This window comes from Hordeum vulgare, chromosome 3H (genome assembly GCF_904849725.1).
Source record: "Hordeum vulgare subsp. vulgare chromosome 3H, MorexV3_pseudomolecules_assembly, whole genome shotgun sequence".
Classification (NCBI taxonomy): domain Eukaryota; kingdom Viridiplantae; phylum Streptophyta; class Magnoliopsida; order Poales; family Poaceae; genus Hordeum; species Hordeum vulgare.
In genome coordinates, this window is record NC_058520.1 from 611,115,886 (window position 1) to 611,128,937 (window position 13,052).

The 13,052-nt window shown below is 44.3% G+C and overlaps 2 protein-coding genes across 2 annotated transcripts; one reads left to right on the plus strand and one right to left on the minus strand.

The window, feature by feature from the left end:
• Positions 1-10,260: 10,260 nt before the first annotated feature.
• LOC123442272 lies at positions 10,261-11,117 on the minus strand. Its single transcript, XM_045118302.1, has 3 exons — positions 10,964-11,117; positions 10,623-10,876; positions 10,261-10,534 (listed from the first exon to the last, which is right to left on the minus strand). The coding sequence occupies exons 1-3, from the start codon at positions 11,115-11,117 to the stop codon at positions 10,367-10,369; spliced, it is 576 nt and encodes a 191-aa protein (XP_044974237.1). The 3' UTR covers positions 10,261-10,366.
• An 899-nt stretch (positions 11,118-12,016) lies between these two features.
• LOC123442273 (protein CONSERVED IN THE GREEN LINEAGE AND DIATOMS 27, chloroplastic-like) lies at positions 12,017-12,607 on the plus strand. The gene has a single exon (XM_045118303.1). The coding sequence runs from the start codon at positions 12,017-12,019 to the stop codon at positions 12,605-12,607; it is 591 nt and encodes a 196-aa protein (XP_044974238.1).
• Positions 12,608-13,052: the final 445 nt, after the last annotated feature.

Here is a 13,052-nt window from a genome sequence, read left to right on the forward strand (position 1 = left end):
TTGTGGGCTGTCCCACCAGCCCACTAAGGGCTGGTGTGGCTCCCCCAATGCCTATGGGCTTCCCCGGGGTGGGTTGCCCCCCCGGTGAACTCCCGGAACCCATTCGTCATTCCCGGTACATTCCCGGTAACTCCGAAAACCTTCCGGTAATCAAATGAGGTCATCCTATATATCAATCTTCGTTTCCGGACCATTCCGGAAACCCTCGTGACGTCCGTGATCTCATCCGGGACTCCGAACAACATTCGGTAACCAACCATATAACTCAAATACGCATAAAACAACGTCGAACCTTAAGTGTGCAGACCCTGCGGGTTCGAGAACTATGTAGACATGACCCGAGAGACTCCTCGGTCAATATCCAATAGCGGGACCTGGATGCCCATATTGGATACTACATATTCTACGAAGATCTTATCGTTTGAACCTCAGTGCCAAGGATTCGTATAATCCCGTATGTCATTCCCTTTGTCCTTCGGTATGTTACTTGCCCGAGATTCGATCGTCAGTATCCGCATACTTATTTCAATCTCGTTTTACCGGCAAGTCTCTTTACTCGTTCCGTAATACAAGATCCGGCAATTTACACTAAGTTACATTGCTTGCAAGGCTTGTGTGTGATGTTGTATTACCGAGTGGGCCCCGAGATACCTCTCCGTCACACGGAGTGACAAATCCCAGTCTTGATCCATACTAACTCAACTAACACCTTCGGAGATACCTGTAGAGCATCTTTATAGTCACCCAGTTACGTTGCGACATTTGATACACACAAAGCATTCCTCCGGTGTCAATGAGTTATATGATCTCATGGTCATAGGAACAAATACTTGACACGCAGAAAACAGTAGCAACAAAATGACACGATCAACATGCTACGTCTATTAGTTTGGGTCTAGTCCATCACGTGATTCTCCCAATGACGTGATCCAGTTATCAAGCAACAACACCTTGTTCATAATCAGAAGACACTGACTATCATTGATCAACTGGCTAGCCAACTAGAGGCATGCTAGGGACGGTGTTTTGTCTATGTATCCACACATGTAAATGAGTCTTCATTCAATACAATTATAGCATGGATAATAAACTAGTATCTTGATACAGGAATTATAATAACAACTATACATTTATTATTGCCTCTAGGGCATAATTCCAACAGTCTCCCACTTGCACTAGAGTCAATAATCTAGTCCTCACATCACCATGTGAATTACATTGTAATAAATCTAACACCCATACAGTTCTGGTGTTGATCATGCTTTGGCCGTGGAAGAGGTTTAGTCAGCGGGTCTGCTACATTCAGATCCGTGTGCACTTTGCATATATTCACGTCCTCTCCCTCGACGTAGTCGCGGATGAGGTTGAAGCGTCGTTTGATGTGTCTGGTCTTCTTGTGAAACTGTGGTTCCTTTGCTAAGGCAATGGCACCAGTGTTGTCACAGAACAAGGTTATTGGATTCAGTGCGCTTGGCACCACTCCAAGATCCGTCATGAACTGCTTCATCCAGACACCCTCCTTAGCCGCCTCCGAGGCAGCCATGTACTCCGCTTCACATGTAGAATCTGCTACGACGCTTTGCTTGGAACTGCACCAGCTTACTGCACCCCCATTAAGAATAAATACGTATCCGGTTTGCGACTTGGAGTCGTCCGGATCTGTGTCAAAGTTTGCATCGACGTAACCTTTTACGGCGAGCTCTTCGTCACCTCCATACACGAGAAACATCTCCTTAGTCCTTTTCAGGTACTTCAGGATATTTTTGACCGCTGTCCAGTGATCCACTCCTGGATTACTCTGGAACCTACCTGCCATACTTATGGCGAGGCTAACATCCGGTCTAGTGCACAGCATCGCATACATGATAGAACCTATGGCTGAAGCATAGGGGACGGAGCGCATATGCTCTCTATCTTCATCAGTTGCTGGGCACTGAGTCTTACTCAATCTCATACCTTGTAAAACTGGCAAGAACCCTTTCTTGGACTGTTCCATTTTGAACCTCTTCAAAACTTTATCAAGGTATGTGCTTTGTGAAAGTCCTATCAGGCGTTTTGATCTATCCCTATAGATCTTAATGCCTAGTATGTAAGCAGCTTCTCCTAGGTCCTTCATAGAGAAACTTTTATTCAAGTAACCTTTTATGCTCTTCAAAAGCTCTACATTGTTTCCAATCAGTAATATGTCATCCACATATAATATTAGAAACGCCACAGAGCTCCCACTCACTTTCTTGTAAATACAAGATTCTCCAACCACTTGTATAAACCCAAATGCTTTGATCACCTCATCAAAGCGTTTGTTCCAACTCCGAGATGCTTGCACCAGTCCATAAATGGATCGCTGGAGCTTGCATACCTTGTCAGCATTTTTAGGATCGACAAAACCTTCGGGTTGCATCATATACAACTCTTCCTTAAGGAAACCGTTAAGGAACGCCGTTTTGACATCCATCTGCCAGATTTCATAATCGAAAAATGCAGCTATTGCTAACATGATTCTGACGGACTTAAGCATCGCTACGGGTGAGAAAGTCTCATCGTAGTCAACTCCTGGAACTTGTGAAAAACCCTTTGCCACAAGTCGAGCTTTATAAAATGTCACATTACCGTCAGCGTCCGTCTTCTTCTTAAAGACCCATTTGTTCTGAATAGCCTTGCGGCCCTCAGGTAGTATCTCCAAAGTCCACACTTTGTTCTCATACATGGATCCTATCTCGGATTTCATGGCTTCTAGCCATTTGTTGGAATCTGGGCCCACCATCGCTTCTTCATAATTTGCAGGTTCATTGTTGTCTAACAACATGATTGATAAGACGGGATTACCGTACCACTCTGGAGCAGCGCGTGATCTCGTCGACCTGCGTGGTTCAACAGAAACTTGAACTGGAGTTTCATGATCATCATCATTAGCTTCCTCCTCAACCGGCGTCGCAACGACAGAGGTTTCCCCTTGCTCTGCGCCACCATACAGAGGGATGAGAGGTTCGACAACCTCGTCAAGTTCTATCTTCCTCCCACTCAATTCTCTCGAGAGAAACTCCTTCTCGAGAAAAGCTCTGTTTTTAGCAACAAACACTTTGCCCTCGGATTTGAGATAGAAGGTGTACCCAACTGTCTCTTTTGGGTAACCTATGAAGACGCACCTTTCCGCTTTGGGTTCCAGCTTTTCAGGCTGAAGCTTGTTGACATAATCATCACATCCCCAAACTTTAAGAAACGACAACTTTGGCCTCTTGCCATACCACAGTTCGTATGGTGTCGTCTCAACGGATTTTGATGGTGCCCTATTTAAAGTGAATGCAGCTGTTTCTAATGCATAACCCCAAAATGATAACGGCAAATCAGTAAGAGACATCATAGATCGCACCATCTCTAACAAATTACGATTACGACGTTCGGACACACCATTACGCTGTGGTGTTCCAGGCGGTGTTAACTGCGAAACAATTCCACATTGTCTTAAGTGAGCACCAAACTCGAAACTCAGATATTCACCCCCACGATCAGACCATAGGAACTTGATCTTCTTGTTACGATGATTTTCCAGTTCACTCTGAAATTGCTTGAACTTTTCAAATGTTTCAGACTTGTGCTTCATCAAGTAGACATAACCATATCTACTTAAATCGTCAGTGAAGGTGAGAAAATAACGATATCCGCCGCGTGCCTCTACGCTCATTGGACCACACACATCGGTATGTATGATTTCCAACAAGTCACTTGCACGCTCCATTGTTCCGGAGAACGGAGTCTTAGTCATCTTGCCCATGAGGCATGGTTTGCACGTGTCAAGTGAATCAAAGTCAAGTGACTCCAAAAGTCCATCAGCATGGAGTTTCTTCATGCGCTTTACACCAATATGACCCAAGCGGCAGTGCCACAAAAATATGGCGCTATCATTGTTTACTCTAACTCTTTTGGTCTCAATGTTATGTATATGCGTATCGCTATCAAGATTCAATATGAACAATCCTCTCACATTCGGTGCATGACCATAAAAGATGTTACTCATAGAAATAGAACAACCATTATTCTCAGACTTAAAAGAGTAACCGTCTCGCAATAAACAAGATCCAGATATAATGTTCATGCTCAACGCAGGCACTAAATAACAATGTTAAGTTCATCACTAATCCCGATGGTAGCTGAAGTGACACTGTGCCGACGGCGATTGCATCAACCTTGGAACCATTTCCTACGCGCATCGTCACTTCGTCTTTCGCCAGCCTTCGTCTATTCCGCAGTTCCTGTTTCGAGTTGCAAATGTGAGCAACAGAACCGGTATCGAATACCGAGGCACTACTACGAGAGCCGGTTAAGTACACATCAATAACATGTATATCAAATATACCTGATTTTTCTTTGCCCGCCTTCTTATCTGCCAGATACTTGGGGCAATTGCGCTTCCAGTGACCCATACCCTTGCAATATAAGCACTCTGTTTCAGGCTTAGGTCCAGCCTTGGGTTTCGGCGGATTGGCAACAGGCTTGCCGCTCTTCTTCGAATTTCCCTTCTTGCCTTTGCCGTTTCTCTTGAAACTAGTGGTCTTGCTCACCATCAACACTTGATGCTCTTTACGGAGTTCAGACTCTGCGACTTTCAGCATCGCAAACAACTCGCCGGGAGACTTGTTCATCCCTTGCATGTTGTAGTTCAACACAAAGCCTTTATAGCTTGGCGGCAGTGATTGAAGGATTCTGTCAGTGATAGCCTCTTTCGGAAGTTCAATCCCCAGCTCAGCTAGACGGTTTGAGTACCCAGACATTTTGAGCACATGTTCACTGACAGACGAGTTTTCCTCCATCTTGCAAGCATAGAATTTATCGGAGGTCTCATACCTCTCGATCCGGGCGTTCTTCTGAAAGATAAACTTCAACTCCTGGAACATCTCAAATGCTCCATGACGCTCAAAGCGATGTTGAAGTCCCGGTTCTAAGCCATACAAGACTGCACATTGAACTATTGAGTAGTCCTCCTTACGCGCTAACCAAGCGTTCTTAACATCCTGATCAGCCGCAGCGGGTGGTTCATCTCCTAGCGCAGCATTAAGGACATAATCCTTCTTCCCAGCTTGTAAGATTAGCTTAAGATTACGAACCCAGTCTACAAAGTTGCTTCCATCATCTTTCAACTTAGCTTTCTCTAGGAACGTATTAAAATTCAGGATGACACTCGCGTGAGCCATGATCTACAACACAAATATATTCAAAGTGGACTTAGACTATGTTCAAGATAATTAGAGTTCAACTTAATCAAATTATATGCTAAACTCCACTCAAAAAGTACATCTCTCTAGTCATTTGAGTGGTTCATGATCCACCTACACTATCCCAAGTCCGATCATCACGTGAGTTGAGTATAGTTTCAGTGGTAAGCATCCCTATGCTAATCATATCAACTATATGATTCATGATCGACCTTTCGGTCTCATGTGTTCCGAGGCCATGTCTGCACATGCTAGGCTCGTCAAGCTTAACCCGAGTGTTCCGCGTGCGCAACTGTTTTGCACCCGTTGTATGTGAACGTTGAGTCTATCACACCCGATCATCACGTGGTGTCTCGAAACGACGAACTATAGCAACGGTGCACAGTCGGGGAGAACACAATTTCGTCTTGAAATTTTAGTGAGAGATCACCTCATAATGCTACCGTCGTTCTAAGCAAAATAAGGTGCATAAAAGGATTAACATCACATGCAATTCATAAGTGACATGATATGGCCATCATCACGTGCTTCTTGATCTCCATCACCAAAGCACCGGCACGATCTTCTTGTCACCGGCGCCACACCATGATCATCCATCAACGTGTTGCCATCGGGGTTGTCGTGCTACTTATGCTATTACTACTAAAGCTACATCCTAGCAAAATAGTAAACGCATCTGCAAGCACAAACGTTAGTATAAAGACAACCCTATGGCTCCTGCCGGTTGCCGTACCATCGACGTGCAAGTCGATATTTCTATTACAACATGATCATCTCATACATCCAATATATCACATCACATCATTGGCCATATCACATCACAATCATACCCTGCAAAAACAAGTTAGACGTCCTCTAATTTTGTTGTTGCATGTTTTACGTGGTGACCAAGGGTATCTAGTAGGATCGCATCTTACTTACGCAAACACCACAACGGAGATATATGAGTTGCTATTTAACCTCATCCAAGGACCTCCTCGGTCAAATCCGATTCAACTAAAGTTGGAGAAACCGTCACTTGCCAGTCATCTTTGAGCAAAGGGGGTTACTCGTAACGATGAAACCAGTCTCTCGTAAGCGTACGAGTAATGTCGGTCCAAGCCGCTTCAATCCAACAATACCGCGGAATCAAGAAAAGACTAAGGAGGGCAGCAAAACGCACATCACCGCCCACAAAAACTTTTGTGTTCTACTCGAGAAGACATCTACGCATGAACCTAGCTCATGATGCCACTGTTGGGGAACGTCGCATGGGAAACAAATTTTCCTACGCGCACGAAGACCTATCATGGTGATGTCCATCTACGAGAGGGGATGAGTGATCTATGTACCCTTGTAGATCGTACAGCAGAAGCGTTAGAGAACGCGGTTGATGTAGTGGAACGTCCTCACGTCCCTCGATCCGCCCCGCGAACAGTCCCGCAATCAGTCCCACGATCTAGTACCGAACGGACGGCACCTCCGCGTTCAGCACACGTACAGCTCGACGATGATCTCGGCCTTCTTGATCCAGCAATAGAGACGGAGAGGTAGAAGAGTTCTCCGGCAGCGTGACGGTGCTCCGGAGGTTGGTGATGACCTTGTCTCAGCAGGGCTCCGCCCGAGCTCCGCAGAAACGCGATCTAGAGGAAAAACCGTGGAGGTATGTGGTCGGGCAGCCGTGAGAAAGTCGTCTCAAATCAGCCCTAAAACCTCCATATATATAGGTGGGAGGGAGGGGCGGCCTTGCCTTGGGGTCCAAGGACCCCCAAGGAGTCGGCCGAGCCAAGGGGGGGGGAGGACTCCCCCCCCAAACCGAGTTGGACTTGGTTTGGTGGGAGGAGTCCCCCTTCCTTCCCACCTCCTTCCTTTTTTTTTCTTTCCTCTTGATTTTTCTTCTCTTGGCGCATTGGGCACTTGTGGGCTGTCCCACCAGCCCACTAAGGGCTGGTGTGGCTCCCCCAATGCCTATGGGCTTCCCCGGGGTGGGTTGCCCCCCCCCCTGGTGAACTCCCGGAACCCATTCGTCATTCCCGGTACATTCCCGGTAACTCCGAAAACCTTCCGGTAATCAAATGAGGTCATCCTATATATCAATCTTCGTTTTCGGACCATTCCGGAAACCATCATGACGTCCGTGATCTCATCCGGGACTCCGAACAACATTCGGTAACCAACCATATAACTCAAATACGCATAAAACAACGTCGAACCTTAAGTGTGCAGACCCTGCGGGTTCGAGAACTATGTAGACATGACCCGAGAGACTCCTCGGTCAATATCCAATAGCGGGACCTGGATGCCCATATTGGATCCTACATATTCTATGAAGATCTTATCGTTTGAACCTCAGTGCCAAGGATTCGTATAATCCCGTATGTCATTCCCTTTGTCCTTCGGTATGTTACTTGCCCGAGATTCGATCGTCAGTATCCGCATACTTATTTCAATCTCGTTTTACCGGCAAGTCTCTTTACTCGTTCCGTAATACAAGATCCCGCAATTTAGACTAAGTTACATTGCTTGCAAGGCTTGTGTGTTATGTTGTATTACCGAGTGGGCCCCGAGATACCTCTCCGTCACACGGAGTGACAAATCCCAATCTTGATCCATACTAACTCAACTAACACCTTCGGAGATACCTGTAGAGCATCTTTATAGTCACCCAGTTACGTTGCGACGTCTGATACACACAAAGCATTCCTCCGGTGTCAGTGAGTTATATGATCTCATGGTCATAGGAACAAATACTTGACACGCAGAAAACAGTAGCAACAAAATGACACGATCAACATGCTACGTCTATTAGTTTGGGTCTAGTCCATCACGTGATTCTCCCAATGACGTGATCCAGTTATCAAGCAACAACACCTTGTTCATAATCAGAAGACACTGACTATCATTGATCAACTGGCTAGCCAACTAGAGGCATGCTAGGGACGGTGTTTTGTCTATGTATCCACACATGTAAATGAGTCTTCATTCAATACAATTATAGCATGGATAATAAACTATTAGCTTGATATAGGAATTATAATAACAACTATACATTTATTATTGCCTGTAGGGCATAATTCCAACAGTATGTATAATTCTTATCTTTACCGAATGGCATACCATGATTTTACATTAACTTTTTTTAGAACAACCTAGCTAGAAAGTGATCACTGATATGCTGCATGGGGATATTGTGAATGCTCACATTTCACATTTACCCAGAATACTTGCTAAGACATGTTAATACAGGAAAGTAAACCTGTATAGCTTTGAATGATGGAAATCATGTATGGAGTTGCAAACCTTTATAGCTTTGAATCTCCACATGCTTTTGAATCTGATGGTAATTATTTTTTTCTTATGCAATCTGATGGACTGATATTCTTGATGGGAAAAAAGCTGGGCCAATAGTCTTCACACAAATATTTTTGGGCTTGTTGTCCCAGCTAACATGGCCAGCTATGTTATTCTTTTCTTTCCTAGTATTGGAATTCCAATCGGAACCAGCTACACATCAATCCCTTCGGAAAACAAACCCTTTTAAAAAAAACTGCAACGTCCCTTGTCCCCCTAAAAAAGAAAACTGAGCATCCCTAGTTTATAGTTTACACGTGTCCTTCTCTTATACACAAACCTGATTGCAAATTTTCATTGTACAAAAAAAGGCGACAAACGTGCATGTCCAAAAGAATATATGCATGCACCCATACATATCAGTACCATCATGCGGGCTTTAAAAGGTAATTTTTAAAGTAGGTATCCTAATTAATATCCATCATTAAAATATCTATGGCTTTCATTGTTCAATCTTCACCGTTCCTTTTCTATTGTCTTAATAATATAATAGATAGATAACGTTGTAGGTGAAAATGAAGAGAAAGCAAAGTTGTGACTTACAATTGCTTTAAACATTCGAGAATTTCTTGTTGAAGCATGTATGAGCGCATTTGAAGAAATAACAGTAGGCCTTGCACCTGCAGCCTTATTAGGACTAGGTCTCTGTAAAAGAGTTTTTTGGAAGTTTGGATTACTATTTTCTTTGTCAATCCTGTTCGTAAACACCTGTATATAGAAGTGCACTTTTAACAATGCAAGTAACCAACATACATCTTAAGAGGTTTGAAGCATATGCATGTAATCACCTGTTGGGTTCCCATCTGTTTGCTGAATTCTGCAAACTTTGCCATCATGTTTTTTTTCAAATTTCAATCTTGATGTTTTCGCTCCGCTTCCAACAATCTTTCCCTTTCAGCACGCTCTTCTTTTAACTTCCCCTCAAGTTGTTCTCTCTCAGCGCGCTCCAAGTTAATAATCTCTTGTGTGTTTGCACGCTCCGCTTGTAGTTGATCTTGTAAATCATTGATCTGGTGGCTGAGCTCAGAGTTTCGCTGCTGGAAGGCTGCTGTAGCACGAGCTTGCTCTTTAATCTGGATACGAATCCTTTCAGAACCAGTTGATGGTTTGGCCATGTATCCGTACCCACGAGGCTGCGATGACTTGCATTGCAGAGTGCCTTTGTAAGTGGTCTGGAAAATATTGTGTCTTTGCTCATCTGAAAGTGGACCTTGAGTTTCAATCTCTTTGTTTTTAACCTCTTCACATGCTTTGTCCTGAAAATGGAAAGAACAGTTATAAATATGGCATTATTTTAACATTGTAAAAGATGAAACAAGAACAACACGGTCCAATGCATGAATAACCCCAGCTGATGATGAAGCATGTCGAATGCACATCATTGAATAACTATAGAATATCAAAAGTCAGTGTACTCACATAAACATCCAGTGACTCTGTGTTAGACCATGTTCCATTCTTCGTGTGGGTGAGTTCCCACAGAGTAATACAATCTGGCTCTTCTCCAGTTTCCGGGTTTCTCTGCAAGTTATATAACAATGAGAAGATTGAAACATGAAACCATGTTTAGCAACGAGGCATAAATAATTAGTTAGACTCATACCTTCTCAAAACTTACTTGCGAGTAAGATTTTGATCCAATTATGTGTTTTATCTTTTGTTTCTTACGGTTATCGGTGTTCTTTTGGCTGCGTTCCTATCAATTCATGAAAACCAAATATAACGAGTCAAACAAGCCATTTCATCTTAACACATAGTAGACAAATTGTGTTCTTAGAGATAACCTGGAATTTTAAATCAGTGCCAAAGTACTCAATCATCCATTCTCATTCTTCTGGTTGTAAATCTTCCGGTAGATTAGCCAATCTAGCTGCATCTGTTTTGTATGCCTTGTAAGTGGAGCTTAGAGTTGATTGCCAGCCTCTGTACTGCTCTTTCGCAATTGTGAGTACCTTTTCTTCTGTGTCAGGTGTATCTTCCAGATCCCATCTATCCTGTAAAGCATACAACAAATGAACATACATAAGCACTACATTATAGATAGTAAAGTAAGATAACACATATGAAAAAGATTGTACGCACTATCATATCTGCAACAATGAGTCGATGTATGGTAGGGTTAATGTCCGACCACCTCCTTACTCCAATGAGTGGTAACTTTCTTTTCATTATGACTACCACGTCATCCTTGAATGAACGATAGTTCATTCCTACTGTACCACCCAATTTTTCAGAGAATGCAATATTTAGCTTTGCAGATCCATTGGCAAAACGCTTCTTAGATGCTTTAAAACCTTTTAGAACACCTCGCCCTTTCTTCTTCTGTCCACCAGCTTCTACATCCCACATCATACAAGAACTATTGTATTACTGGGTAGTAGATTGTAAGAAATGATGACACAAATATAAACTAAAGCAAGTACCATCCTGTAGTTGCGCACGGTTGCGGCGAGCATGGGATGGCCATTCTTCTAGTGCACACATGTCATTAGCAGACACTGGAGTGTCAGATTGGTCTTGAGTTCCTGTATAATGTTTAATATTTTTCAAGATTAAGCAATCCAGGATTTTCGGCATTGTAGCAAATGTTACAGATAGCTTAAATGCCATAAAAATTTCACCGGATCTCCGCTGTCCATGTTGGTTTTTATAAGTTGTTATACTTTCCATCCTTCTTAGCAGAACATATCCTTTCTTCACTGAACACAAAAAAAAAAAATAAGGGACTTAGCATTATCAATGTGCACCATTCAGATAAGTGATTAAGAATTAAGGATGTCGTGTACCTTGCAGAAAGGAGTCATGTGCATCATCTCTTTCCTCTGAAGTGTGAACATTACCTGACGCATCCCTAACTGCATGTTAATCCAAAATGTTAATTACCTACTCTGATATGGCATAAATTGAAGTGAATATAAATGTTATTACCAAGTTGTCGTTGTATTGTACTCGATCTCCTACCAGCAGGATCTTGTGTTGAATTCATCATTGTGTCATTCTGTAAGCAATATCATAATTTGAAAAAATATCGAAAGAAACACAAAACTTAAAGTAGGCATAAAAAATGATCGAAAAAATATCGATGATGGTCTTCTTTTGATCCTAGATGCTAGCTTGCGTAATCTATAGAGCAATCCACATTGACGCTACGTCCGCCTGATTAAGACGTACTACAATCATCAGTTAGCAAAATTGATTACATTCTCACATGCGAAGGATGTACCATTTGCTAGTATATAAATAGGTTTATCGACCTCCTGCTCCAGCTGGGAAACAAATATAAATAGGTTCATCGATTTGCTAGTAATTAAAGCATGAAGCACCACAATCCTGCTATTGCTATATTGGAGATAGTCTATAACAAATCACGTCAGATGTAGCACAGGAAAAAACAGAGGAAAGCAGCCTCTGTCAACAGGTCCAAGTAGCACAGGAAAAAACAGAGGAAACCTGCACTGCATCTCCCCTCCTTCCCCATGGCCGCCTCGCCCTCCCTCCACGCCCCCCGCCTCCTCCCGCTCCTCCGAACCCCGTCCCGAGCCTCGCCCTCCCTCCACGCCCCCCGCCTCCTCCCGCTCCTCCCGAACCCCGCCCCGAGCCTCGCCGGGCCCCGGCGCTGGCCGCGGAGGCGCCTCGCGACGACGAAGGCGCAGGCGGTGCCGTCGTCACGGAACGGCAGCTCAGCGGGTACGGACTGGTGCCCGGTGCCCCCGGAGCAGCGGCCCGAGAACGAGTACGAGGCGCTGGCCGCGTCACTGCCCTTCTCCTGGGCGGCGGGGGACCTGGTGCTCTACTGCTCCCGCCTCGCCTTCACGGGGGCCGCCTTCGCGCTCTTCGTCGGCCTCCCCGTCGCGGCTTTCGGCGGCCGCGGGGGCGCCGGCGGCGACGCCCTGCACCTCGTGCTCGGGGCCACCGGCTCCGGCATCCTCGCCGTCACACTCGCCGTCGTGCGGATGTACCTCGGCTGGGCCTACGTCGGGAACCGCACGTGCTGGCTGTCGCTGGTGGTGGAGGCGGAGACAAAGATACATCCGCCCTATAATGGTGATTGGATTTCTGTTCTATAATGGGAACCTCTGGTGGTTGAGGCGGAGACAGAGGTGATTGGATTTCTGTTCTATAATGGGAGGAGCTCGGGGGAAAGAACAACCTGAGACATTCCCCCTGCGGTTGACTCCGACGTGGTTCGCTGTGTTGACGCCGTCATGACGCCGTCGGAGGAGAGCTCAGATCCAATCATCAGTAAGACGCGGTTTAGAATAATAATCAGGGTAATAATCTTTTACGAATGTATTTAGCGGGAGGGTTAAATATAGGCTATTTTTTTGGTGGGAACTTTTAGCGGAAGCTAAATTTTTTTGACGCAAACTACACTACACCTAAATTAAGTGGTGGTAGAGTAATTTTATTGTTTTGAAAAAAGTAATTATTTTTAGAGGGAATGTTCTAGTTCAGCTACATCCATATTTTGATAAATCTGAGAAACCTACTTTTTAGGGTTAAGAAATCTAT

Bases quoted from the DNA above. Each gene is read 5' to 3' on its own strand.
- LOC123442273 (XM_045118303.1), top strand. From the start codon at position 12,017: ATGGCCGCCTCGCCCTCCCTCCACGCCCCCCGCCTCCTCCCGCTCCTC.
- LOC123442272 (XM_045118302.1), bottom strand. From the start codon at position 11,117: ATGCCGAAAATCCTGGATTGCTTAATCTTGAAAAATATTAAACATTAT. The intron at 10,877-10,963 runs GTACTTGCTTTA...TGTGGGATGTAG, and splicing joins CCGTGCGCAACTACAGGATG to AAGCTGGTGGACAGAAGAAG. The intron at 10,535-10,622 runs GTGCGTACAATC...TATGCTTTACAG, and splicing joins TCATTGTTGCAGATATGATA to GATAGATGGGATCTGGAAGA.